Source organism: Prionailurus viverrinus, chromosome D2 (genome assembly GCF_022837055.1).
Source record: "Prionailurus viverrinus isolate Anna chromosome D2, UM_Priviv_1.0, whole genome shotgun sequence".
Classification (NCBI taxonomy): domain Eukaryota; kingdom Metazoa; phylum Chordata; class Mammalia; order Carnivora; family Felidae; genus Prionailurus; species Prionailurus viverrinus.
The window spans coordinates 52,166,943-52,188,978 of NC_062571.1; the positions used below are offsets into that span (position 1 = coordinate 52,166,943).

General features: G+C 37.9%; 1 protein-coding gene across 4 annotated transcripts in view; it reads left to right on the plus strand.

The window, feature by feature from the left end:
• The window catches only part of PCGF5 (polycomb group ring finger 5), a 71,402-nt gene that overhangs the window by 26,317 nt on the left and 23,049 nt on the right, over nt 1-22,036 (plus strand). For all 4 annotated transcript variants that reach the window (XR_007145336.1, XM_047825236.1, XM_047825237.1 and 1 more), the window contains exons 4-6: nt 1,760-1,815; nt 1,930-1,989; nt 4,493-4,641. Coding sequence is in view for 3 of the 4 variants with exons in the window: in XM_047825236.1 (XP_047681192.1) it covers nt 1,760-1,815; nt 1,930-1,989; nt 4,493-4,641 (265 nt within the window). In the remaining variant the exon portion in view is untranslated. The remainder of the gene's footprint in view (nt 1-1,759; nt 1,816-1,929; nt 1,990-4,492; nt 4,642-22,036) is intronic.

Consider the following 22,036-nt stretch of genomic DNA (forward strand, 5'->3'; position numbering starts at 1 on the left):
AAGGTGCAGCCAGCGGGGCTTGGTGAGTCAATGTACGCATTGTGAGGGGGGGTGGGGGAAGGCTTAGATAATTCTTGCATTTTGAGCCTGTTTGGGAGAGCTGTGGTATCATTTCTAAATTTCATTTTTAAAAAGTAAGACCATGAGAGAGGTATTCAGTATTTTGTTGAGGGATAGATGAGACAGTCTTGACACTGATGAGCAAAAGGAGGTGCTTGAGATATTCAACATCAGTTCGAAAAATGGAACTTGAGCTCAGCAGAGAACTGTAATGGATATGCATCTATGTTTGTGTATACACATGCACACACGTGCACATACAATCTGCCTGGATGTTAGCTTTCAAGCCACAGAGTGGATGTGATAGTCAGGGCATGCAGCCTGTAGAAGAGGTCAAGAGTGCACAGCAATGGAGAACAGTCAAATTGCGAGGTAGTCGGGAAAAGAAAGTACTTAGGGACAAAGAGAAGTAGAGAGAAAAAAGGAAAACCAGGAGGGGGAATTTTCAAGGAGGCAGTATCTGGCAACAGTGTCAAGCTGCAATATAAGAGAGAAATGACTTTTAAAAACCATTTTAAAACTTTAAACTGCAATTCTAAAGCAAGAATTTAAACCTGTGCACTATGGAAGCTATGGATGATTCCAGGAGTCCAGGAGAGTAAAAGAAACAAAACACAGAGTATGGGGCAGAACTAACATCGATTATGCTTTCAGACTTTTCCAGTTAGAAGAAAATATTGAGAAACTGCCAAAAGCTTGAAAAGACAGTAGATTAAGGAAAGGTTTAGGGGGTTTTGAGATGTGAGAAGATTGTCCATATTTGTATCCTAGAAGAGCGATGCTGCTGAGCAGGGTGTGGGGGTGGGGAGCAGAGGGGCTGTGGGAGCAGGGGGAGAGTGAAGAAACAGTCACAGAAAGGAGGCATTTCACTCTTACATGGCAGGAAAAGGAAACAGGAAAAATGTCAAGATAAGTGTTTACATGTATTATCTAGGAAGACAGAGTGACTAAAAGGTCTAAATTGCTCAGAAGAAAGGAATGGACATCATTTCCATTACAGCAAAGAGCCAGAATTGTGGTAGAGAGTTTGAGAACAGGTGTACCAGCTATTGCTGCATAACAAACGAGCCTTAAATTTAATGCTTAAAGCAGTAATAAAAGCGTTTGTTATTCCTCACAGTCCTGTGTGGTTCATAGATCTAGGTGGTTCTTCTGGTCTTGGCTGGACTCACTCAGAAGACTACAGTGAATGAATGAGTCAAAAGTGGTCTCATCAGGGCAGCTTGGCTCGTACGTGGTGTCCCGTCCTCCTGACTTGTTCTCATGATGGCAGGATTCTAAGAGAGAGAGCGCACGGAGCACAGGAGGCCTCTTAAGGCTTTGGCTCAGAACCCAGCACAGTGTCATTTGGGCCACATTCCGTTAGCCTAAGCACGTTTCAAGGCTAGCCCATATAGATTGTTGAGATGGGGAGATAGATGCCATCCTTTAATCAAGGGAGGGATTTCAAAGTCCTGATCAGAGGGTGGAGATGTAGAGAGCTGGGGACTCTGGGACCATTTTTGTCATGGATCTGACACTGTGGGAAAGGCTGGAAATGGGTGCACTCTAAATGCAGAGGAGTTTGGTATAGTGGATGTGCTAAAATTGTGTATGTTCTGAATTTTGCAATACATGTAAGATACAGATCTCAAACTCTTTACATATTGGATTTTGATATCTTCATTGTTAGTATATTCTCTTTTTTCCTCTTTGGAAGGTTGGATAATACATTAGAGGAAATTATATTTAAGCTGGTCCCTGGACTGCGAGAACGTAAGTTGCTTTTTGGCTTCTTGCAGATTTTTGTGTTCTGTGAAGTCAGCATTTCTATTAAAGATTTTGTGATTGTTTCTGTTATTCTTATACCTTTTTTTTCTTCTAAATTAGAAGAACTTGAGCGTGAATCTGAATTTTGGAAGAAAAATAAGCCTCAAGAAAATGGACAAGGTGACTTTTTCTTATTTCTCTGGTACAATCTCTCAAATCGGTTAGCTTTATGTAGCTTTGGTGAACTAATATCTCTTCAAGCTCAAATTTATCCTGTACAAAATTCATGTACCCCTTTATTTACATTGTGAACCTTTTACATAAAATCATGAGATGTTATATACATATATGTAAATCTGGAGTTACGGCAGTTGAAGGTAATTGGAAATAGAGGAAATTGGACTTTGGGAAGAGAAAAGGGAGTTAAGACTAAAAACTGACTACTGATTACAGCAATATTTGCTGGAGAGCTGAAGGAAACTCTAGTAGCCATAGTCTGCAGCTAAACATGGAGGGGTTTTCTGTTTTATTTATTTTAGTTTATGTGTTTATTTTAGTAAGAGAAGGAACCAAGATGTGGCTGAGTGCCAAAATAGGGGGTCTTTCTATGCTCTGATAATCTGGAATTAAGTTTTTATAGGTGGAACTCAGATGATACAGATTTGTATATTTTGGGATTTAAAAAATATTTCTAGTTGCTTATGGGGATTTTCTCCATCACTTATGCTGAGTGTCCAGATTTCTCTTTTGGATCCCAGGAGACTCAGCCATCAGTAATTTTTAATAACGTCAGCAAAATAGCAAACATTACTGGGCAGAGAAAAGGCTTTTAGTATGTATAATTCACACAAAGGGGGGGGGGAGTACACCATACCTGAAATTAGAAGGAACTAGTCCTTTCCCATTGTTCTCTAATACGATATTTATTTCAGGAGAGCCTGAATACCACTAAAATCTTTTAAGGATGTATGTTTTTATAGGCTCATTGTGAGCTCAGTCTCTTACCCTTGGTTTTCCCTTAAGATCATAGGATTGTCAATTATACATCATTAGTATGGGTGAGGAAATGCTCTCTTTCTCTTTTCATCTGTAAACTGAGGATCATAGTTTTATTAACTGTTCAAGGCTGGCTTCCAAAGCAGGGGAGGTTTGAGAATAGCTTTCAATGACTGGAATAAGATAGTAAAGGCTTATTATCTATAACAACAAAATGGGCAGAGAAGTCATATCAGACAAAAAAAAAAAAAAAAGACTTCACTAAAGGCTTTGTCTTACCAAGTGTACATTGCAGTTTAGACAGTAGTGCTCTAATAAAAGTGCAAATAATTTAAAGTTGACTAAATGTTCCAATTTTTGACTGTCTTTTCAAGAGGGCAGGAACCCAAGGGACTGTTATCAGAAGCTTTTACTTAGTAGGTTTAGTCGATAGCTCTGTATCTTACAAGACTCACAAAGGACCACAGCCTCCTGTGTGTGGACCTCTCTTTACCCATCTCTCTCTCTTTTTAAAGTATTTTACAATGTTTGCTCTTAGTTTGGGTAGAGAATTTGGATCTTTTCTTGGAGCCTGGGAGGTTGGTTCATAAAAACCCACCCTGTCTACTTGGGCTCCATATAAATATGTAGAAGAAAGAATGCAGAAGAAAGAGAACCCACCTGCCCTTTATGATATAACTGTGATGCTTTTACTAGTCATTAAAGAGGAGCTAACCTGTCATTTTTTTCTTTCTGGGATTTTGTATACTGTAATGCTTAACTGGCTAGCTCTTTCAGGTTTCAGCTTAGAGATAGTTTATCTGGAAATCTTCCCTGAATCTCTGCTTCACCCCAAAGTTTGGATTTATTACCTCTCTTACATGTTTCCACATAGTCTGTTTTTACCTCTTCCATCAAAGTCCTTATCATATTTCTCCATCTGTCTGTTTTCTTTACTTGCCTGTATCTCTTCCTGTACCCTGACCACTATGAGGGTGAGGATGATAACACTGTAGTTTCAATATTCCCTCAAGCCTAGCATAGTGCATATCCACCACAGAGTTAAAGGGACTCTGTAAATAAGGGAGTCAGCACGTGGAGTTGCAATGTAGGCTGCAGGTATTTCATAGGCTAAATACACTTGTGTAGAACACGACGTATGCTATCCAGACTTCCCTAATGGATTGTTAATGTTACACAGCTACGTACATGTTTCAAAAGCTAACTCATTCTACTCATTTCACTAACTGATTTTATGACTATTTAATAATTTGAAATGTTGAGAACTCAAAGAATATTTTATATTTTGAAAAGAGTACTTAGTTTCAAATTTGAATGTATATAGAAGTTGGAATATTTTTATGTCCTGCCTACTTTCTAAGTGATCTAATCACCAATTGCGATCACTTTTGTGGCCAGATATAGCTAGTCCTGAATCTTTCATTTGGATGTCCCAGTAAGTCTAGAAATTTTAGGCCATGTTAATGAGTCACTGATGGCTTTTTAAAAATATCTCCATTGTTGAATTGGTTGGAACATTTTAAAGATATTAAAATTTTTAGTTATTCTTCAATCAAAAACTAAGAAATGTCTTTTAAACATTTTTGTTTTGATGATTTTGTTTTTGTTTTGATGATGAATATACTGTTGCTTAACTTTAAAATCAACTTTGAGTTCCATCTAACTTAGTTTTGTTTAAATTATACAGATGATACTTCAAAAGTTGACAAACCTAAAGTAGATGAAGAAGGTGATGAAAATCAAGATGATAAAGACTATCACAGAAGTGACCCACAAATTGCTATATGTCTAGATTGTTTACGAAATAATGGACAGTCAGGAGACAATGTAGTAAAGGTGAGTGGATGAGCAAAGTTATATTTTTTAGTAATCATTTCATAGTAAACCTTTGATAATTTGTTGATGAATTTAGCTGGTGTTTGCTTTCAAAATTTTTGTTAACATTATCAGGTAGAATGTCATTCTCTCACAGTCTCGTAGCTACAAGGGACCACACGGTTGCTTACTCCAGGCGCCTGATTTCCAGCCCTCACAACTGAACAGTCCTGGGCCAATGCCACCACCTAGTGGCTAATTTCAAGAATCACGCCTCTTTTCTCTGTCACCTCCTTTTATACTTTTGTTGGGAGTTCATATACATTGTTTCTCCCTTCTTACGTGTAGTAACCAATTCAGACTCCCATCCTTACATCGTGGGCACTGCCTCCAACTCTTTCATTCATACCCTCTTCATTTTCCTATTTTTCTGTTTTTATTTGCAATTCAAAAAGCTATCCATGACATGACTAATACATTTCATACATAATATAATTAGTTTTGAAGTAAAATTGGGTGTCATAAAGTGCCTACGAACTTTTAAAGTTCTTGAAGTCTCCCAGACATTTCCTGTAGAATCTCTGTTTCTAATTCTGTTTCTCCCTGTATTTGCTAATTCAAACTTTTTTTAAAAAAATCTATATACTGAAGAGTTTAAAACACCCTATTCAGTTTTATTTATTTTCTTTGGTTTTTACATGGTGTTGTTTAAATATTGTTTTCTGCTTTTTTATTGCAAGGCACTTCCCTTTTCGTTATAAATGTTCACTACTTTAGCTCTTAAATAGATTTTTGTCCATTTGTCCTAGCAAATATCAGTGATTGAGAATATTGTTTCTCTCTTTATACTCCATGTTTTATTCAAATACCTATCTGTATTCATTGTTTCTTGTTTTCTTTTACTTACTTGCTCTGTATAAATCTGTAGGTGAGTGGGTTAGATTCTTCACTAATACATTTAATGATATTTTCCTATTAGGAAATTAAAAACAAATAATTTTCAACTCAGATTAAGTTTTCCTAGCATCTTACAACAGAAAGTATGTAGGAGCATGGGGATTCAGTGAAGATATAAGTGATAAGAAAAACAATTTTTCACTCAGGGAACTTTAGTTAGGACCTACGCGTGTAGCCAAACAGTTATAATAAAATAATGGGTTTAGTTAAGAGGGGCTGGTTGGACAAGGCATGTAATCAACAGCAGCAGTCTTTAGAGAAGTGGTTACCAGACCTATTTATCCTTCCAGGCTTCTCTGTTGTTTCTTATGTCCTGGTGCAGCACTCCTTGCTTTTTGTAAGTCTTTTTATTAACCTTACATTTCTCTCTTATTGCCAATCATTTCTGTAATCCTCTTTTTAAGAGATTCTTCTTAATAGCGATTGTGATCATCCTTTAGCTGTCTGACACATGAGTTTACTGTCTTGTAATGAAAATTAAATCAGTAGAAAAGCTGAATATCTTTTCATAAATAAATGTGAAGTCTACTTCCTGTAGGATTTCTAGTATGAAAGTTATAAAGCACTGAATTTAATAGATTCACCTGAAAAATTACCCCTTGCCTTGATACTCTCTTTTGACAACTTTGACACGTGGCCGTTCCAGTTGACCCTCTATCCATTCACTCTTTCCTTTATAGAGTTTTGTTCATCCTTGTGCCTTCTATTCATAAAACAGCTTTCACAGCTTATATGACTTTTGCTACCCTGATTCCCACCTTTCTCTCTGGCCCTTCCTCCACTGTCTCCACTTCTTCCAGTCCTCTACTTGATATATGTGAGTATCTCCTAATACTAGTCTTCCACTCAGTTATCCTTTCTCTGGATTTATCCTAGGAGTTCAGTACGATTCTCTGTGGCTTCAACTCTACAGAGAACTTTTAAACCCCCATTTCCAACTCTGTCATCCCTCCCATGTTGAAGTATTAAGTCTCTGACTATTAAATATCCCGGTTTAAAGTTTCACTAACACCTGAAACTTAGTATGTTTAAAGACAGATTCATTATACTTTCACCTAACTTTACTCCAAACGTTCTATTTCAATTAGGACTGCCATCTTTGTCCTAGTCCTACAAGTTCAAAACCTTGGAGTCATGTCTCACTTTTTACTGTCTCCCTTCAACAAGCCGTAAGTCCTGAAAACTTTGCCTCATCTAGTGCTGCTCACCTTTTTCCTAGATTTTTGTAAGCAGTCTTATCATCCATGGCTGAGGCTATAGCCTGAAGGTGTGGGCCAGAGTCATGGCCAATATTAGGGTCAGATAGAAAATATTTTAGGCTCTGTGGAACTCCCAACAAAGATACGAAAGGAGAGATGAAATACGTTCTCTTTTGCAACTTTTCAGCTTACTTATTGTAGCACTACAGCAGCCTTCGACCATAGTGAATGAACTGGCATGATTGTGTTCCAGTAAAACTTTACCTACAAAAATAGGTAATTTTGGCTTGAGGTCTGTGGCCGTCGTTTGCCACCTTCCAGCCTACGGAATCAAGTCTCACTTATGTTAGCATTCAGGGCCTTCCGCTAACTAAACCCCATCTTGATAAGTTTATCTCCCATTATACCTATGAGTGAACCCTCGTCTCAAGACAAATGATTATTGCCATATATCTGACAAAGGATTTGCATCCAGAATACATAAAGGCTCGTATTAAGAATATTTAAAACCCTCTCAAACTGAGAAACACTTCCTTTTCTGGCACGTTCTTGCCTCATTTCACCACTTTGCTATGTTTCTGTCAAGACCCAAGCAGAGACCTCCTTTTTGTGATGCAGTTTTCAACCCTACTCAGTCCCTTCTCTGAGATTCTGTAGGATTTGCATTTATAACTCAGGTTGCTATTTATCCAGTCAGCATTTATCGTGTTCTTGAAGTTTTCAGGTACTGATACTTTTATCTTTTGAGTATATGTCTTATCCTTCAGACTAGATTGTAAACCCCTTAAAGGCCAAGAAACCCTGTCTGTGTTTCTTGATAGCCTTCTCAGCCACCTCACTTCTGTGGAGTAGGCTGTGCTTTTCAAATGTGGGGGTGATGTAGTTGCACATACAGTTTATATAGTATACCTGCTGTTTTTGTAATTCCAAAAATCAAAGTCGGGAGCAGGAAGACTGTGAAAATGGTAGAGTGAGGACCTTCAAAAATTCACTCCTCCATAAAAGCAGTGAAAAAACTGCCAAAAAAAAAAAAAAAGAAAGAAAGAAAGAAAGAAAGAAAAGAAATTACCTCTCAAAAGCTTGCAGAAGCCCATGGAACATTTAATCAAGAAAACGGTGTGAACAGTGAGTTTTGTGGCATTTTAACTTGCCTTAGTCCAATCCCCTGCTCTCCAGCTCAGGAGTAGCCTTGAGAAAGAAGAGCCCACTTTTCCACTGCAACCTCTCAGGCACCAAAGGGACAAAACAAAGGTGGAGCTCTTTCAAAGCCGAATTGCCAAATAATTATCATTATTTGACCAGACTGGTGGTTCCTCGAATACCCCGCTTACAAGGCTGTCCATATTAGACATGATATGGACCTTGCCCAGTAGAAAACACCTCTGTGGTCTGGGAAGGGTGGAGCATTTTTCAGAACCAATTACAAATACTTTAACTTCATGGCTGTCTGAGGTATAGCTAACATTTGGGGCAAACCATAGACAACCAAAAAGCTTAAAAGAAAAAGCTGGTGAATAAGAGGTCCATAGATATCAAAGTCTATAGGGACTTTGAAAAGCTCTAACAATCTACAATTTTAAGCATGTAGATAGGACTGTGTACATGCTCAAGAAAGACCTAAGTAGGCCTTAAGCTCTCACCTCTGGCTGACCTTGAGGCTCTGTACAGAGTCAGGATGTGAAAGACTAAGGCAGAATCATCAACAGCCTGGTTGAATGTTGAAGGTGTGCCCTCAAACAGTCGATTAGCAAAGATTGGGAGATTTATTGGTTCCAAGTGTATAAGGAAATCTCTGTTCAATCACTAGCCAGCCATTAGGTGGAAACTTAAGTGGGTACATACTGTAAAGAATACCAGCTTCACAGAATTAGTTTAGGAAAGTCACTAAACAAAGAGAAACAGCAAGATATAGACACAATAACAAACCCTAAGAGGCAGGTGGGAACCTGATTCCATTGTTGCCACATTCTATTACTTTAAACATCAAGTTTTCAACAAAAAATTACGAGATGAATAGAAATAAAGCACAACTCATATACAGGGCAAAAAAAAAAAAAAAAGTCAATTAAAACTGTCCCTGAAGGGGCGCCTGGGTGGCTCAGTCACTTGAACATCCGACTCTTGATTTTGGCTCAGATCATGAGCCTAGTGTCATGGGATCAAGCCCTGCATCCTGCATCAGGCTCCATGCTGAGTGTAGAGCCTGCCTCTCTCCCTCCCTCTCTCTCTCTCTCTGTCTCTCTCTCTTCCTCTCCCCTCCACCCCTGACCCTTTCCCCCATCCACACACTTACTCTCTGTAAATTAAAAAAAAAAAAAAAATCTGCCCCTGGAGAAGTCCAGACATTGGACTTATTACTAGATATAGATTTTAAGTAATCCATTTTAAATGTGTACATAGAACTAAAAGAAACCATCTGTAAACATTTAAATGAAAGTGTAAGAGCAGAGCAAAGCTGAGGGCCAAACAGGATCTTGAGCTCGCCACGTCCCAGAGACACACCAAGACAGCCACTACGTTGATTATGACTAACTCTAAAACTGACTTCAAGACTGGCAGAACAGATCTTCCATAGCTAGTCATAGAAAGAAGGCTACATCAAAAAGGGTAAAAGGAGTGAAGATTTTGTTGGGAACCATGCTAACCACAGACAAGAGGGATATCACAAGCACAGAGGAGCAAGGGGATTAGACCCCTTACACGTCACCCCAGCCCTGGGGATGCACACTGGGAAGATGAGTCCCTATAATGCCTTTGAAAATAAGTGGGACTTAACCCTAGGAGAGCCAGAGGGTGATAGGAAACCAAGTCCCCACACTTAGTGCATTGGCTCTCTAAATAACGTGCCCTGAGACACAGCACAGCACACAGCATTTTGAAAAGTATTTGAGGTATACGTGAAGGATATTTATTGACTAATCTTAGGACCTGTACCAGAAGGGGAGGGATCTGCAGAAGATTTCTCTGGGAACAAAACTGCTTGCAGGTGCTGTATTTCTTGCCCTCTCCCAGCCTAGGCAGCTGGACGCCTGCAGAAGCCAGTTCTGACACTCTACATCTACCTTGCTAGCACCACAAGACACACCCCAGGATTCCCCTGCAGATTTGCCCCACCCGACACATTCAGTTCTGCAGACATCCCTCCAAAGTGGCACTTGCCCTGCCATGCCCAATAGGCAACCCCAGCCAGGACTGGCACCACTCCAAAGTGACTCCTGCTCTGGAGAGGGGGACAATTAACCCCACAAACCAGCACACGCTTAGTTTCTACAGCCAGGCTTTTTAGCTGGCTACCAAGGGAGCAAGCCCTGCCTGTCAGTGCACCTGCAGCTGATGCAGAAACTAATTGCAGATGGCTAAGCTCAGTACCAGCCCCACCCACCAGTGAGCCCATGGCAGCTGCAGCCAAGCCTCTGAGTTGGCCATGCAAGAATCAAGCCCTGCCCATCATTGCACATTTCCCTGCAGCTAAGTGAAGACAGCTAGCCTGTGTGCTGGCTCCACCCACCAGCAAGCCCATGACAGCTTCAGACAGACCTCTTAACAGCATGGGGAACAAACCCTGCACAGTGTGCCCACGGCAAGTGAAGTGGGTCATTGTGGTCAGCTAGGCTGAAGACCGGCTTCACTCACAAGCATGTCCACAGCAATCACAGCTCAGCCACAACAGGAAGGTGCACACAGCCCACACAGGGACACCCCTGGAGTACCTTGTTCTATTGTGCTACAGGGCACCACAGAACCTCTTCTACACAGGGCCAGTTATTTCAAGACCAGGAGGTGTAGCTGACTTGGCTAATACATAGAAGCAGAGAGTTAGACAAAATGAGGAGACAGAGGAATATGTCCCAAATGAAAAAAAAAACCCAGAAAATCACAGAAGAGCTAAATGAAATGGAGATAAGAAACATCCCTGATAAAGAGTTCAAAATAATGGTCATAAAGGTTCTCATAAGACTTGAGAAAAGAGTGGAGGAACTCACTGAGAACTTTTTAACAAAGAGGTAGATATAAAAAAGAACTAGTTAGAGCTAAGCATACAGGAACTGAAATGAAGAATACATTCGAGAGAATCAGCAGCAGATTAGAGGCTGCAGAAGAATGGGTCAGCAATCTGAAAGGCTAATAGAAAGCAACCAGGCTGAAACACAAAAAGAAAAAAATGATAAAAAATAAAAATTAAGGTTAAGGGAAATTTGCCGCATCATCAAGTATAAAAACATTCATATTATAGCGATTCCAGAAGTAGAAGAGAGAAGAGGGCAGAAAACTTATTTGAAGAAATAATTGCTGAAAACTTTCCTAATCCGGGGAAGGAAATAGACATCCACATCCAGGAATTACAGAGAGTCCCTCACAAGGTGAACCCAAGGAAGTCCACATGACAACAGGTAATAATTAAAATGGCAAAAAGTAATGACAAAGAATCTTAAAAGTAGTGAAAAAACTGAGTTACATACAAGGGAAACCCTTTAAGAATATCAGCTGATTTTTCAACAGAAATTTTGCAGTCCAGAAGGGAGTGGCATGATATATTCAAAGTGCTAAAGGAAAAAACATAAAACCTACAGCCAAGAATACTCTACCTGGAAAATTTGTCTTTCGGAAATGAGGGAGAGATAAGAGTTTCTCAGACAAAAAAGTTAAAAGATTTAATCACCACTAAACTAACCTTATAAGAAATACTACAGGAAACTCTTTAAGTAGAAAAAAAAAAGGCCATAACTAGAAATAAGAAAAGTATGAAAGCAGGGGGAACCTGTATTGCTTTACACAGAGTAGTAAAATCAGTTCTATCTACAAAAATTAGTCAAGGGATACATAAAATAGAAAGGTGTAGGGGCACCTGGGTGGCTCAGTTGGTTAAGTGTCCGACTTCGGCTCAGGTCATGATCTCACAGCTCCTGAGTTTGAGCCGCACGTCGGGCTCTGTGCTGACAGCTCAGAGCCTGGAGCCTGCTTCCAATTCTGTGTCTCCCCCTCTCTCAGCCCCTCCCCTGCTCATGCTCTGTCTCTCAATAATAAATAAATGTTAAAAAATAAAAAAAAAAAAGAAAATGTTTAAAAAAAATAGAATACACATTCTTTTGAAGTGCACATGGAACATTATTTTTTTTTAATGTTTATTTTTGAGAGACAGCACTAAGTGGGGGAGGGGCAGAGAGCGAGGGAGACACAGAATCTGAAGCAGGCCTCAAGCTCTGAGCTGTCAGCACAGAGCCTGATGGCGGGGCTCAAACCCACAAACCGTGAGATCATGACCTGAGCTGAAGTCAGACGCTTAACTGACTGAGCCACCCAGGCACCCCATGCACATGGAACATTCTTTAGGACAGACTGCATATTGGGCCACAAAACAAGTCTTGATAAACTTAAAACTAAAATCATACCAAGCATCTTCCTCAATCATAATGGTATGAAACAATCTTTCATAACTCTTCTATAGTTTTCAGAGTACAGATCTTTTGTCTCTTTAGAAAGGTTTATTCCTAGGTATCTTATTGTTTTGGGTACAATTGTAAATGGGATTGATTCCTTGATTTCTTTTTCTGCTCCTTCATTATTGGCATATAAAAATGCAACAGATTTCTTCCTGATTTTTATCCTGCAACTTTGCTGAATTCATGTGTTCTAGCAATTTTTTTGGTGGAGTCTTTAGGGTTTTCTACATATAGTACCATGTCATTTGTGAAGAGTGAAAGTTTGACTTCTTTATTGCCAATTTGTATGCCTTTTATTTCTTTTTATTGTCTGATTGCTGAGGCTAAGACTTCCAGTACTGTATTAAATAGTAATGGTGGGAGTGGACATCTTGTCTTGTTTCTGACCATAGGGGAAAGCTCTCAGTTTTTCCCCATTGAAGATATTAGCTGTGGGTCTTTTCATATATGGCCTTTATGATGTTTAGGTATGCTCCATCTATCCCTACTTTATCGAGGGTTTTTACCAAGAACAGATGCTGTATTTTGACAGATGCTTTGTCTGTATCTATTGACAGGATCATATGGTTCTTACCCTTTCTTTTATTAGTGGGGTGTATCACACTGATTGGTTTGCAAATACTGAACCAGCCCTGCAATCCAGGAATAAATCCCACTTGCTCATGGTGAATAATTCTTTTAATGTACTGTTGAATTCAATTTGCTAGGAACTTGTTGAGAATTTTTGCACCCAGCTTCATCAGAGATATTAGCCTGTAATTCTCCTTTTTAGTGAGGTCTGGTTTTGGAATTAATGCTGCCTGGCTTCATAGGAGTTTGGAAACTTTCCTTCCATTTCTATTTTTTTGGAACAGTTTGAGAATAAGTTTAACTCTTTTTAAATGTCTGGTAGAATTCCCCAGGGTAGCCATCTGGCCCAGGACTCTTGTTTGTTGGGAGATTTTTGATAACAAATTCAATTTCTTTGCTGGTTATGGGTCTGTTCAAATTTTCTATTTCTTCCTGTTTCAGTTTTGGTAGTTTGTGAGTTTCTAGGAGTTTGTCCATTTCTTCCAGATTGCCTAATTTGTTGGCATATAATTTTTCATATTATTCTCTTATAATTGTATTTCCGTGGTGTTGGTTGTGATCTCTTTTGTTTGTGATCTCTTTGGGTCCTTTCTCTTTTCTTTTTGGTAAGTCTGGCTAGGGGTTTATCAATTTTGTGAATTCTTTCAAAGAATCAGCTTTTAGTTTCATTCATCTGTTCTACTGGCTTTTTTTCGTTTGTTTTCTATATTATTTCTGCTCTAATCTTTATTATTTCCCTTCTGCTGGCTTTAGGTTTATTTGCTGTTCCTTTTCTGGCTCCTTTAGGTATAAGGTTAGATTGTATATTTGAGACCTTTCTTGCTTCTTGAAATAGGCCTGAATTGCTATATACTTTCCTCTAGGATTGCCTTTGCTTCATTCCAAAGGGTTTGACTGTCATGTTTTCATTTGCTTTCATGTATTTTTTTATTTCTTCATTCATTTCCTGTTTAACCCATTCATTCTTTAGTGGGATGTTCTCTAATCTCCATGTGTTTTTTTTTTTTTAACGTTTATTTATTTTTGAGAGAGAGAGAGAGACACAGCATGAACGGGGGAGGGGCAGAGAGAGAGGGAGACACAGAATCGGAAGCAGGCTCCAGGCTCTGAGCCATCAGCCCAGAGCCTGACGCGGGGCTCGAACTCACAGACCGCGAGATCGTGACCTGAGCTGCAGTCGGACACGCTTAACCGACTGAGCCACCCAGGCGCCCCTAATCTCCATGTATTTAAGGGCTTTCAAAATTTTTTCCTGTGGTTGAATTCAAGTTTCATAGCATTGCGATCTGAAAATATGCATGGTATGATCTCGATCTTTTTGTACCTATTCAGGGCTGATTTGTGACCCAGTATGTGATCTATTCTGGAGAATGTTCCATGTGCATTTGAGAAAAATGTGTATTCTGCTGCTTTAGAATGAAATGTTCTCAATGTATCTGTTAAGTACATCCAGGCAGGCCAATGTGTCATTCATAGCCATTGTTTCCTTACTGATTTTCTGCTTAGATAATCTGTCCATTGCTGTATGTGAGGTATTAAAGTCCCTTACTATTATTGTATCATTATTGGGTTTCTGGGTGTTTGTCATTAATTGATTTATATACTTTGAAGAGGACATAAAGAAATGGAAAACATTCCATGCTCATGGATTAGAAGAACAAACACTGTTAAAATGTTTATGCTACCCAAAACAATCTATACATTTAATGCAATCCCTATCAATATACCACCAGTGTTCTTCACAGAGCTAGATCAAACAATCCTAAAATTTGTGTGGAACCGCTTAAGACCCTGAATAGCCAAAACAGTCCTGAAAAAGAAAAACAAAACTTGGAGACATCACGATCCTGGATTTCAAGCTATATTACAAAGCTGTAGTCATTGAGACAGTCTGATACTGGCACAAAAACCGGCACATAGATCAATGAAATGGAATAGAAACCCCAGAAATGGACCCACAACTATACAGCCAACTCATCTTCAACAAAGCAGGAAAGAACTCCAATGGAAAATAGTCTCTTCAATAAATGGTGTTGGGAAAACTGAACAGCGACATGCAAAAGAATGAACCTGGACCACTGTCTTATAACATACACAAAAATAAATTAAAAATGGATGAAAGACCTAAATGTGAGACAGGAAACCATCAGAATCCTAGAGGAGAACACAGACAGCAACCTCTTTGACCTTAGCCAGAGCAACTTCTTACTAGACACATCACCAAAGGCAAGGGAAACGAAAGCAAACATGAACCATTGGGACCTCATCAGATAAAAAGCTTCTACACAGTGAAGGAATCAATCAACAAAACTAAAAGGCAGCCTACACAATGGGAGAAGTTATTTGCAAACAACGTATCTGATAAAGGGTTGGTATCCAAAATCAATAAAGAACTTATCTAGCTCAACACCCAAAAAACAAACAACCTGGTTAAGAAATAGGCAGAAGACATAAATAGACACTTTTCCAAAGAAGACGTCCAGGTGGGTAACAGACACATGAAAAGATGCTCAACATCACTCACCATCAGTGAAATACAAATCAAAACCACAATGAGATACCACCTCACACCTGTCAGAATGGCTAAAATTAACAACACAAGAAACAACAAACATTGGCAAGGATGTTGAAAAGGGGGAACCTTCTTGCACTGTTGGTGGGAATGCAAACTGGTGTAGCCATTCTGAAGAACAGTCTGGAGGTTCCTCAAAAAACCAAAAACAGAGCTACCCTACCATCCAGCAATTGCACTCTTAGGTGTTTACCCAAAGGATACAAAAATACTCAACGGGGTACATGCACCCCAATGTTTATAGCAGCATTGTCAACAGCAGCCAAACTTTGGAGAGGGCCCAAATGTCCATCAACTGATGAATGGATAAAGAAGATGTGGTATATATGTACAATGGAATATTACTCAGCCATCAAAAAATGAAATCTTGCCATTTGCAACAACGTGGATGGAGTTAGAATGTATTATGCTAAGCAAAATAAGTCAATCAGAGAAAGACAAATATATGATTTCACTCATGTGGAATTTAAGAAACAAAACAGATGAACATATGGGAAGGGAGAGGAAAAAAGAGAAGAAAGGAAAACAGACCGCAAAAGACTCTTAACAATACAGAACAAACTGAGTTGACGAAGGAGGAGAGTAGGAGATGGGCTAGATCATTCGATGGGTATTAAGGAGGGCACTTGTGATGAGCACTGGATATTGTATGTAAGTGATGAATCACTGAAATCTACTTGTGACACCCATGTTGCGCTATATATTAAAATATAACTAAAATATGAAAAAAGGACTTCTCAAATTAAAAAAAAATAAACATAATGGTGTGAAACTAGAAACCAATTACAAGAAAAATACTGAAAAAAAAAAAAAAACAACCAAACACATGGAGGCTAAGCAACAGGATACTAAACAACCATTGGGTCATTAAAGAACTTACAGAGGAAATCAAAAAATACATGGAGACAAATGAAAATGGAAACACAGCTATCCAAAATTATTGGGATGCAGCAAATGTTCTAAGAGGGACATTTATAGGAATACAGGACTATCTCAAGAAACAAGAAAAATCTCAAACAATTATACTTAAAGGCACTAGAAAAAGAACAAAGCCTTGAAGTTAGCAAAGGAAGGAACTAATAAAGATTAGAGTGGAAGTAAATGAAATCGAGATTAAAAAAAAAATCTCAATGAAATCAAGAGCTGTTTCTTTGAAAAGGTAAACAAAATTTGATAAACTTTTAGCTAGACTCATCACGAAAAAAAAGATGAAGATTCAAATATACCAGAAATGAAAAAAGAGAAATAACAACTAACACCACAGAAATACAAAGAATTATAAGAGAATATTATGAAAAATCCTATGCGAACAAATTGGGACAACCTAGAAGAAATGAATAAATTTCTAAAAACATACAGTCTTCCAAAACTGAATCAGGGAAAGGTAAAAAATTTGAACAGACTGGTTAATAGTAACAGAATTGAAAAAACAAAAAAAACAGAGGATCAGATAGTTTCAGAGATAAATTCTACCAAACATTTAAATTTTTTTAATAATTTTTTAATTATAAAATTATTTTTAAGAAGAGAAATAGAGTGCGAGTGGGGGAGGGGCAAAGAGAGAGGGGGACACAGATTCCAAAGCAGGCTCCAGGCTCCAAGCTGTCAGCACAGAGCCCGACGTGCGGCTCAAACTCAGGAGCTGTGAGATCATGACCTGAGCTGAAGTTGGACACTTAACTGACTGAGCCACCCAGACGCCCCAGATTTTACCTGCATTTAAAGAAGAGTTAATACCTATTCTTCTCAAACTATTACAAAAAATAGAAGAGGAAGGAAATCTTCAAAATTCATTCTATGAGGCCAGCATTACCCTGATACCAAAACCAGAAAAAGACACTACAGAAAAAGAAAACTACAGGCCAACATCCCTGATGAGCATAGATTTAAAATTCCTCAATAAAATATTAGCAAGCTGAATTCAATGATACATTAAAAGCATCATTTACCATGATCAAGTGGGATTCCAGGGATTAAAGGGTGGATGAATATTGGCAAATCAGTGTTATATCACATTAACAAGAGGAAGGATGAAAACCACAATTATCTCATTAGATTAAGAAAAACCATTTGACAAAAATACAACCTTTGTTCACGATAAAAACTCTCAACAACATGGATTTTAGGGAACATACTTCAAAATAATAAAGGCCATATGTGAAAAACCCATAGCTAGCATCATATTCAGTGATGAAAAACAGAACTTTTCCTCTGAGATCAGGAACAAGACAAGGATGTCCACTCTCACCACTTTTATTCATCATGTACTAGAAATCCTAGCTGAGCAATCAGACAAGAAAAAGAAATAAAAGGTATCCAAATTGATAGGGAAGAAGTTAAACTCATTAATTGCAGATGAATGATACTATATATGGAAAACCACCAGAAACCTATAGAATACATGAATTCAGTAAAGTTTCATTAAAATTAATATATTAATATAAAGAAATCTGTTGCATTTTTGTACATGAATAATAAAGTAGCAGAAAGAGAAATTAGGAAAACAATCTCATTGACAGTTGTACCAGAAATAATAAATTATCTAGGGAATTTAAAGAGGTGAAAGACCTATACTCTGAAAACTAGAAGACACTGATGAAAGAAATTGAAGATACCACAAATGTAAAGATATTTTCATGGATTGGAAGAATTAATATTGCTAAAATGTCCATACTACTGAAACAATCTACAGATTTAAATGTAATTCCTATAAAAATACAAATAGCATTTTTCACATAACTGGAACAAATAATCCTAAAATTTGTATGAAACCACAAGATTTTGAATATCCAAAGCAATTTTAAGAATAACCAAGCTGGAGGCACCACGATCCCAGATTTCAGGATCTACTACAAAGCTATGGTAATCAAAATGGTGTGATACTGGCACAAAAACAGACACATAGATCAATGAAACAGAATGGAAAGCCCATACTTACAAGGTCAATTAACCTATAACAAAGGGGACAGAGATATACAATCAGGAAAAGATCATCTTTTCAATAAATGGTGCTAAGAAAACTGGACAGTTACATGCAAAAGAGTAACATTGGACCACTTTATTACATCATACACAAAAACTCAGAATGGATTAAGGACTTAAATGTGAGATCTGAAACCATAAAATTCTATGTTTTCTAAAAAAACATAGGCAGTAGTATCTTGGACATCATTCTTCCAACATATTTGCAGATATGTCTCCTTGAGCAAGGGGGATAAAGCAAAAATAAACTGTTGGGACTATACCAGAATAAAAAGCTTTGACACAGCAAAGGAGACTGCCAGCAAAACAAAAAGGCAACCTACTGAATAGGAGAAGATATTTGCAAATGATGTATCTGGTTAGGAGTTTATATCCAAAATATATAAAGAACTTAAGCAACTCAACACCAAACAACCCAATTTTTTTAAATGGAGAAAGGACCTGAATAGACATTTTTCCAAGGACATAGAGATAGCCAACAGACACACGAAAAAATATTCAACATAATAATCATCAGAGAAATGCAAATCAAAACCACAATAACATATTACCTCACGCCCATTAGGATGGCTACTATCAAAAACAAAACAGAAAATACCAAGTGTTGGTGAGAATGTAGAGGATGACAGATGTATTGGAACCCTTATCCACTAATAGTATCAAAAAGAGAAATACTTAATATATTTAAGAAAGCATAAGATTTATATGCTGAAAACTGCAAAACATTAATAGAAATGAAGAAGGCCTAAGAAATGGAAATATATCCCATGTTCATAGATTAGAAGACTTAATATTGTTAAGACAGCAGTCCTGCCCCAATTGGTCAGATTTAGTGAAAACCCTGACCCAAATTCTAACTGCTGTTTCTACAGAAATTGACAAGCTGATCCTATTTGCCTTATAGAAATCCAAGGGACCTGGAATAGTCAAAACAATCTTGAGAAAGTACAACAAGCTGGAGGACTCAAAGTCCCGTTTTCAAAACTTGCTTCAAAACTACAGTAATCAAGAGAGTATGGTACTGGACAAAGGGTAGATATATAGGTCAGTGAAAAGAATTGAAGGTCAGAAATAAACACATGTGTCGATTATGAATTTATTTTTGACTTGAGGGCCAAGCTAACTCAAGGGAAAGAATAGTCTTTTCAAGAAATGGTGCTGGAACAATTGAATATCCACATGCAAGAAATGAAGTTGGGTTTCTACCTCATGTCATAGACAAAAATTAACTCAAAATGGACCCATACCTAAATGTAACAGCTAAAACAGTAAAACTCTTAGAAGAAACATAGAGAGAAAATCTCATGACCTTGGATTTGGCAGTAGATTCTTAAAAAGGATACCATCAGCAAAAGCATCAAAAGAAAAAATATAGATAAATTAGATTCTATCAAAAGTAAAAACTTCTGTGCTTTTCAGAGAGCACTATCAGGGCCCCCTGGGTAGCTCAGTCAGTTAAGCATCCAACTCTTGATCTCAGGGTTTTGAGTTCAAGGCCCACACTGGGCTTTGAGCTTCGCATGAAGCCTACTTAAAAAGGTGGGGGAGGTGTATGGGTGGCTCAGTTGGTTAAGTGTCAGATTCTTGATTTCAGCTCAGGTCATGATCTCATTTGTGAACTACCAAGAAAGTGAAAAGACAACATATAGAATGGGAGAAAGTATTTGCAGATCAGGTATCTGATAAATCTTTAGTATTTAGAATATATAAAGAATTCTTACCAATCAACAAAAACATAACCCATTTTTTTAAAGTGGGCAAAGGATTTAAATAGACATTTCTCCAAAGATGTACAAATGGCCAATGAACACATGAAAAGATGCTAAACATCATTAGTCATTAGGGCTGTGCAAACCAACATCACATGACACTTCACACCCACTAGGATGCATGTAATTTTTTTTTTACAAAAAGGAAAATATGATAGTTTTTAATAAACTATAAGCTAGAATCAAATACTGTAACATGCTATGACATGAACGAACCTTGAAAACATTATGCCAAGTGAAAGAAGCCAGAAACAAAAGCCACATATTGTATGATTTCATTGCTATGAAATGTCCAGAAAAGGCAGTCCATAGACACAGAAAGTAGATTGGCTTTTGTCAGGTCTAGGGAAAAGGAAGGAGAAGTGACTGCTAATAAGTAAGTTTCCTAGTGGGGTAATGAAATGCCTTGGAATTAGATAATGGTAATGGTTGCATAACCTCATGAATATACTGGTATTACTGAATTGTACATTTTAAATGGTGACTTTTATGGTATTTGAATTTCAATTTAAAAAAAAGTTGAAGTCGGGGTGCCTGGGTGGTTCAGTTGGTTAAGCGTCTGACTCTCCGTTTCGGCTCAGGTCATGATCTCACGGTTCGTGAGTTCAGGCCCCATGTCACACTCTGTGCTGGCAGTGCGGAGTCTGCTTGGGTTTCTCTCTCCCTCTCTCTCTCCCCCTCTCCTGCTCACACTCTCTCTCTAAATAAACTTTAAAAAACTTTAAAAGTATATATATCCATCACCACACCTAGTTACAAATTAAAAAAAAAAAAAAAAGTCGAAGTCAAGCTTGATAGCCGTTTTAGCTGGTGAAGATACTAGCCCTACCATTCCAAAGATGACAGAAGAAACGGGGTTGGGTTTAAAAAAATAAGCTCAAATAATCGTTATCATAAGAACTAGAATTTGTTGCATTATATTCTACATAACTGGAAACCCGTATAACTCATGATTTTGACCACTAGCTGATTTCAAATCTAGTCTCTTACATCTTTTAAAACAAAGAGATAAAAAAAAAAGTAAAAGTGCCTCTAGGGTAACCACCTTAGAAGCAGAAAGGAGCCCTTTTTTTTTTTTTTTTTTAACTGTTCCTCTTCTGGTTTGAGTTTAGGGAACAGGTTAGAAGGCAAGGCACTGTGCCATGCAAGAGAAAGGTAATATTTCTTCAGATATACAGGGGAGCCTGAAATGTTGATCCCACCAGAGCAGCTGACTACACAGCTGCTGTCCCAGCCAGCAGTCTCCCGTTAACCCCCTGTGTGTAGTCCAGATGTTTCCATTTTCTGTGTGTTCTGAAAGGGAATGCCGGGAAGATGCACTGCTCTTAGGCTCACCTCTTCCTGGTCATCTACTCAGCACTCTTGTCATTGCCTCTCTTAAAACGTGTTGATTACTTGTTGATTCAGAGGTCTGTATAGCAGTTTCCAGGTGTACCTATCTAGGAAACAGCAAGATTAATTTGGTATAATTGTAAAATGTTTCTGTAGAGGGAGAATGCATAATTGTTATATTGTCATTTTCTAAGTACTTATAAATCAAATATTAAATAATTCAGGCTGGAATTTTGTTAGAGAATAATGTCAAAGTTTATTGAGTTATAAATTCCAGAGACAAGCTTTTGCCTAATTTTTAAAATCTTCTCTTAACTCTTCTGACAGCTCTCTCCTTATTAACAATTTCCAAAAAGTAGTGATGTCATGTTCATTTCTGTAGGTTATTTTAACAAGCTGAGATTTCTCTGCAGATGATAATATACTTAGAGGGTCTTCTAGTACCTTCACATTATACTCTAACTTAACTGGGACCTATAAAATGTACCAAGAATTCTTTATAAACCGTTTGGAACAATAGACTGGAAACATTGGGGTAGTTTAGAGGATGGGAATAGATAACAGGGAAGATCTGTGTGAATATTTATCCCTTCA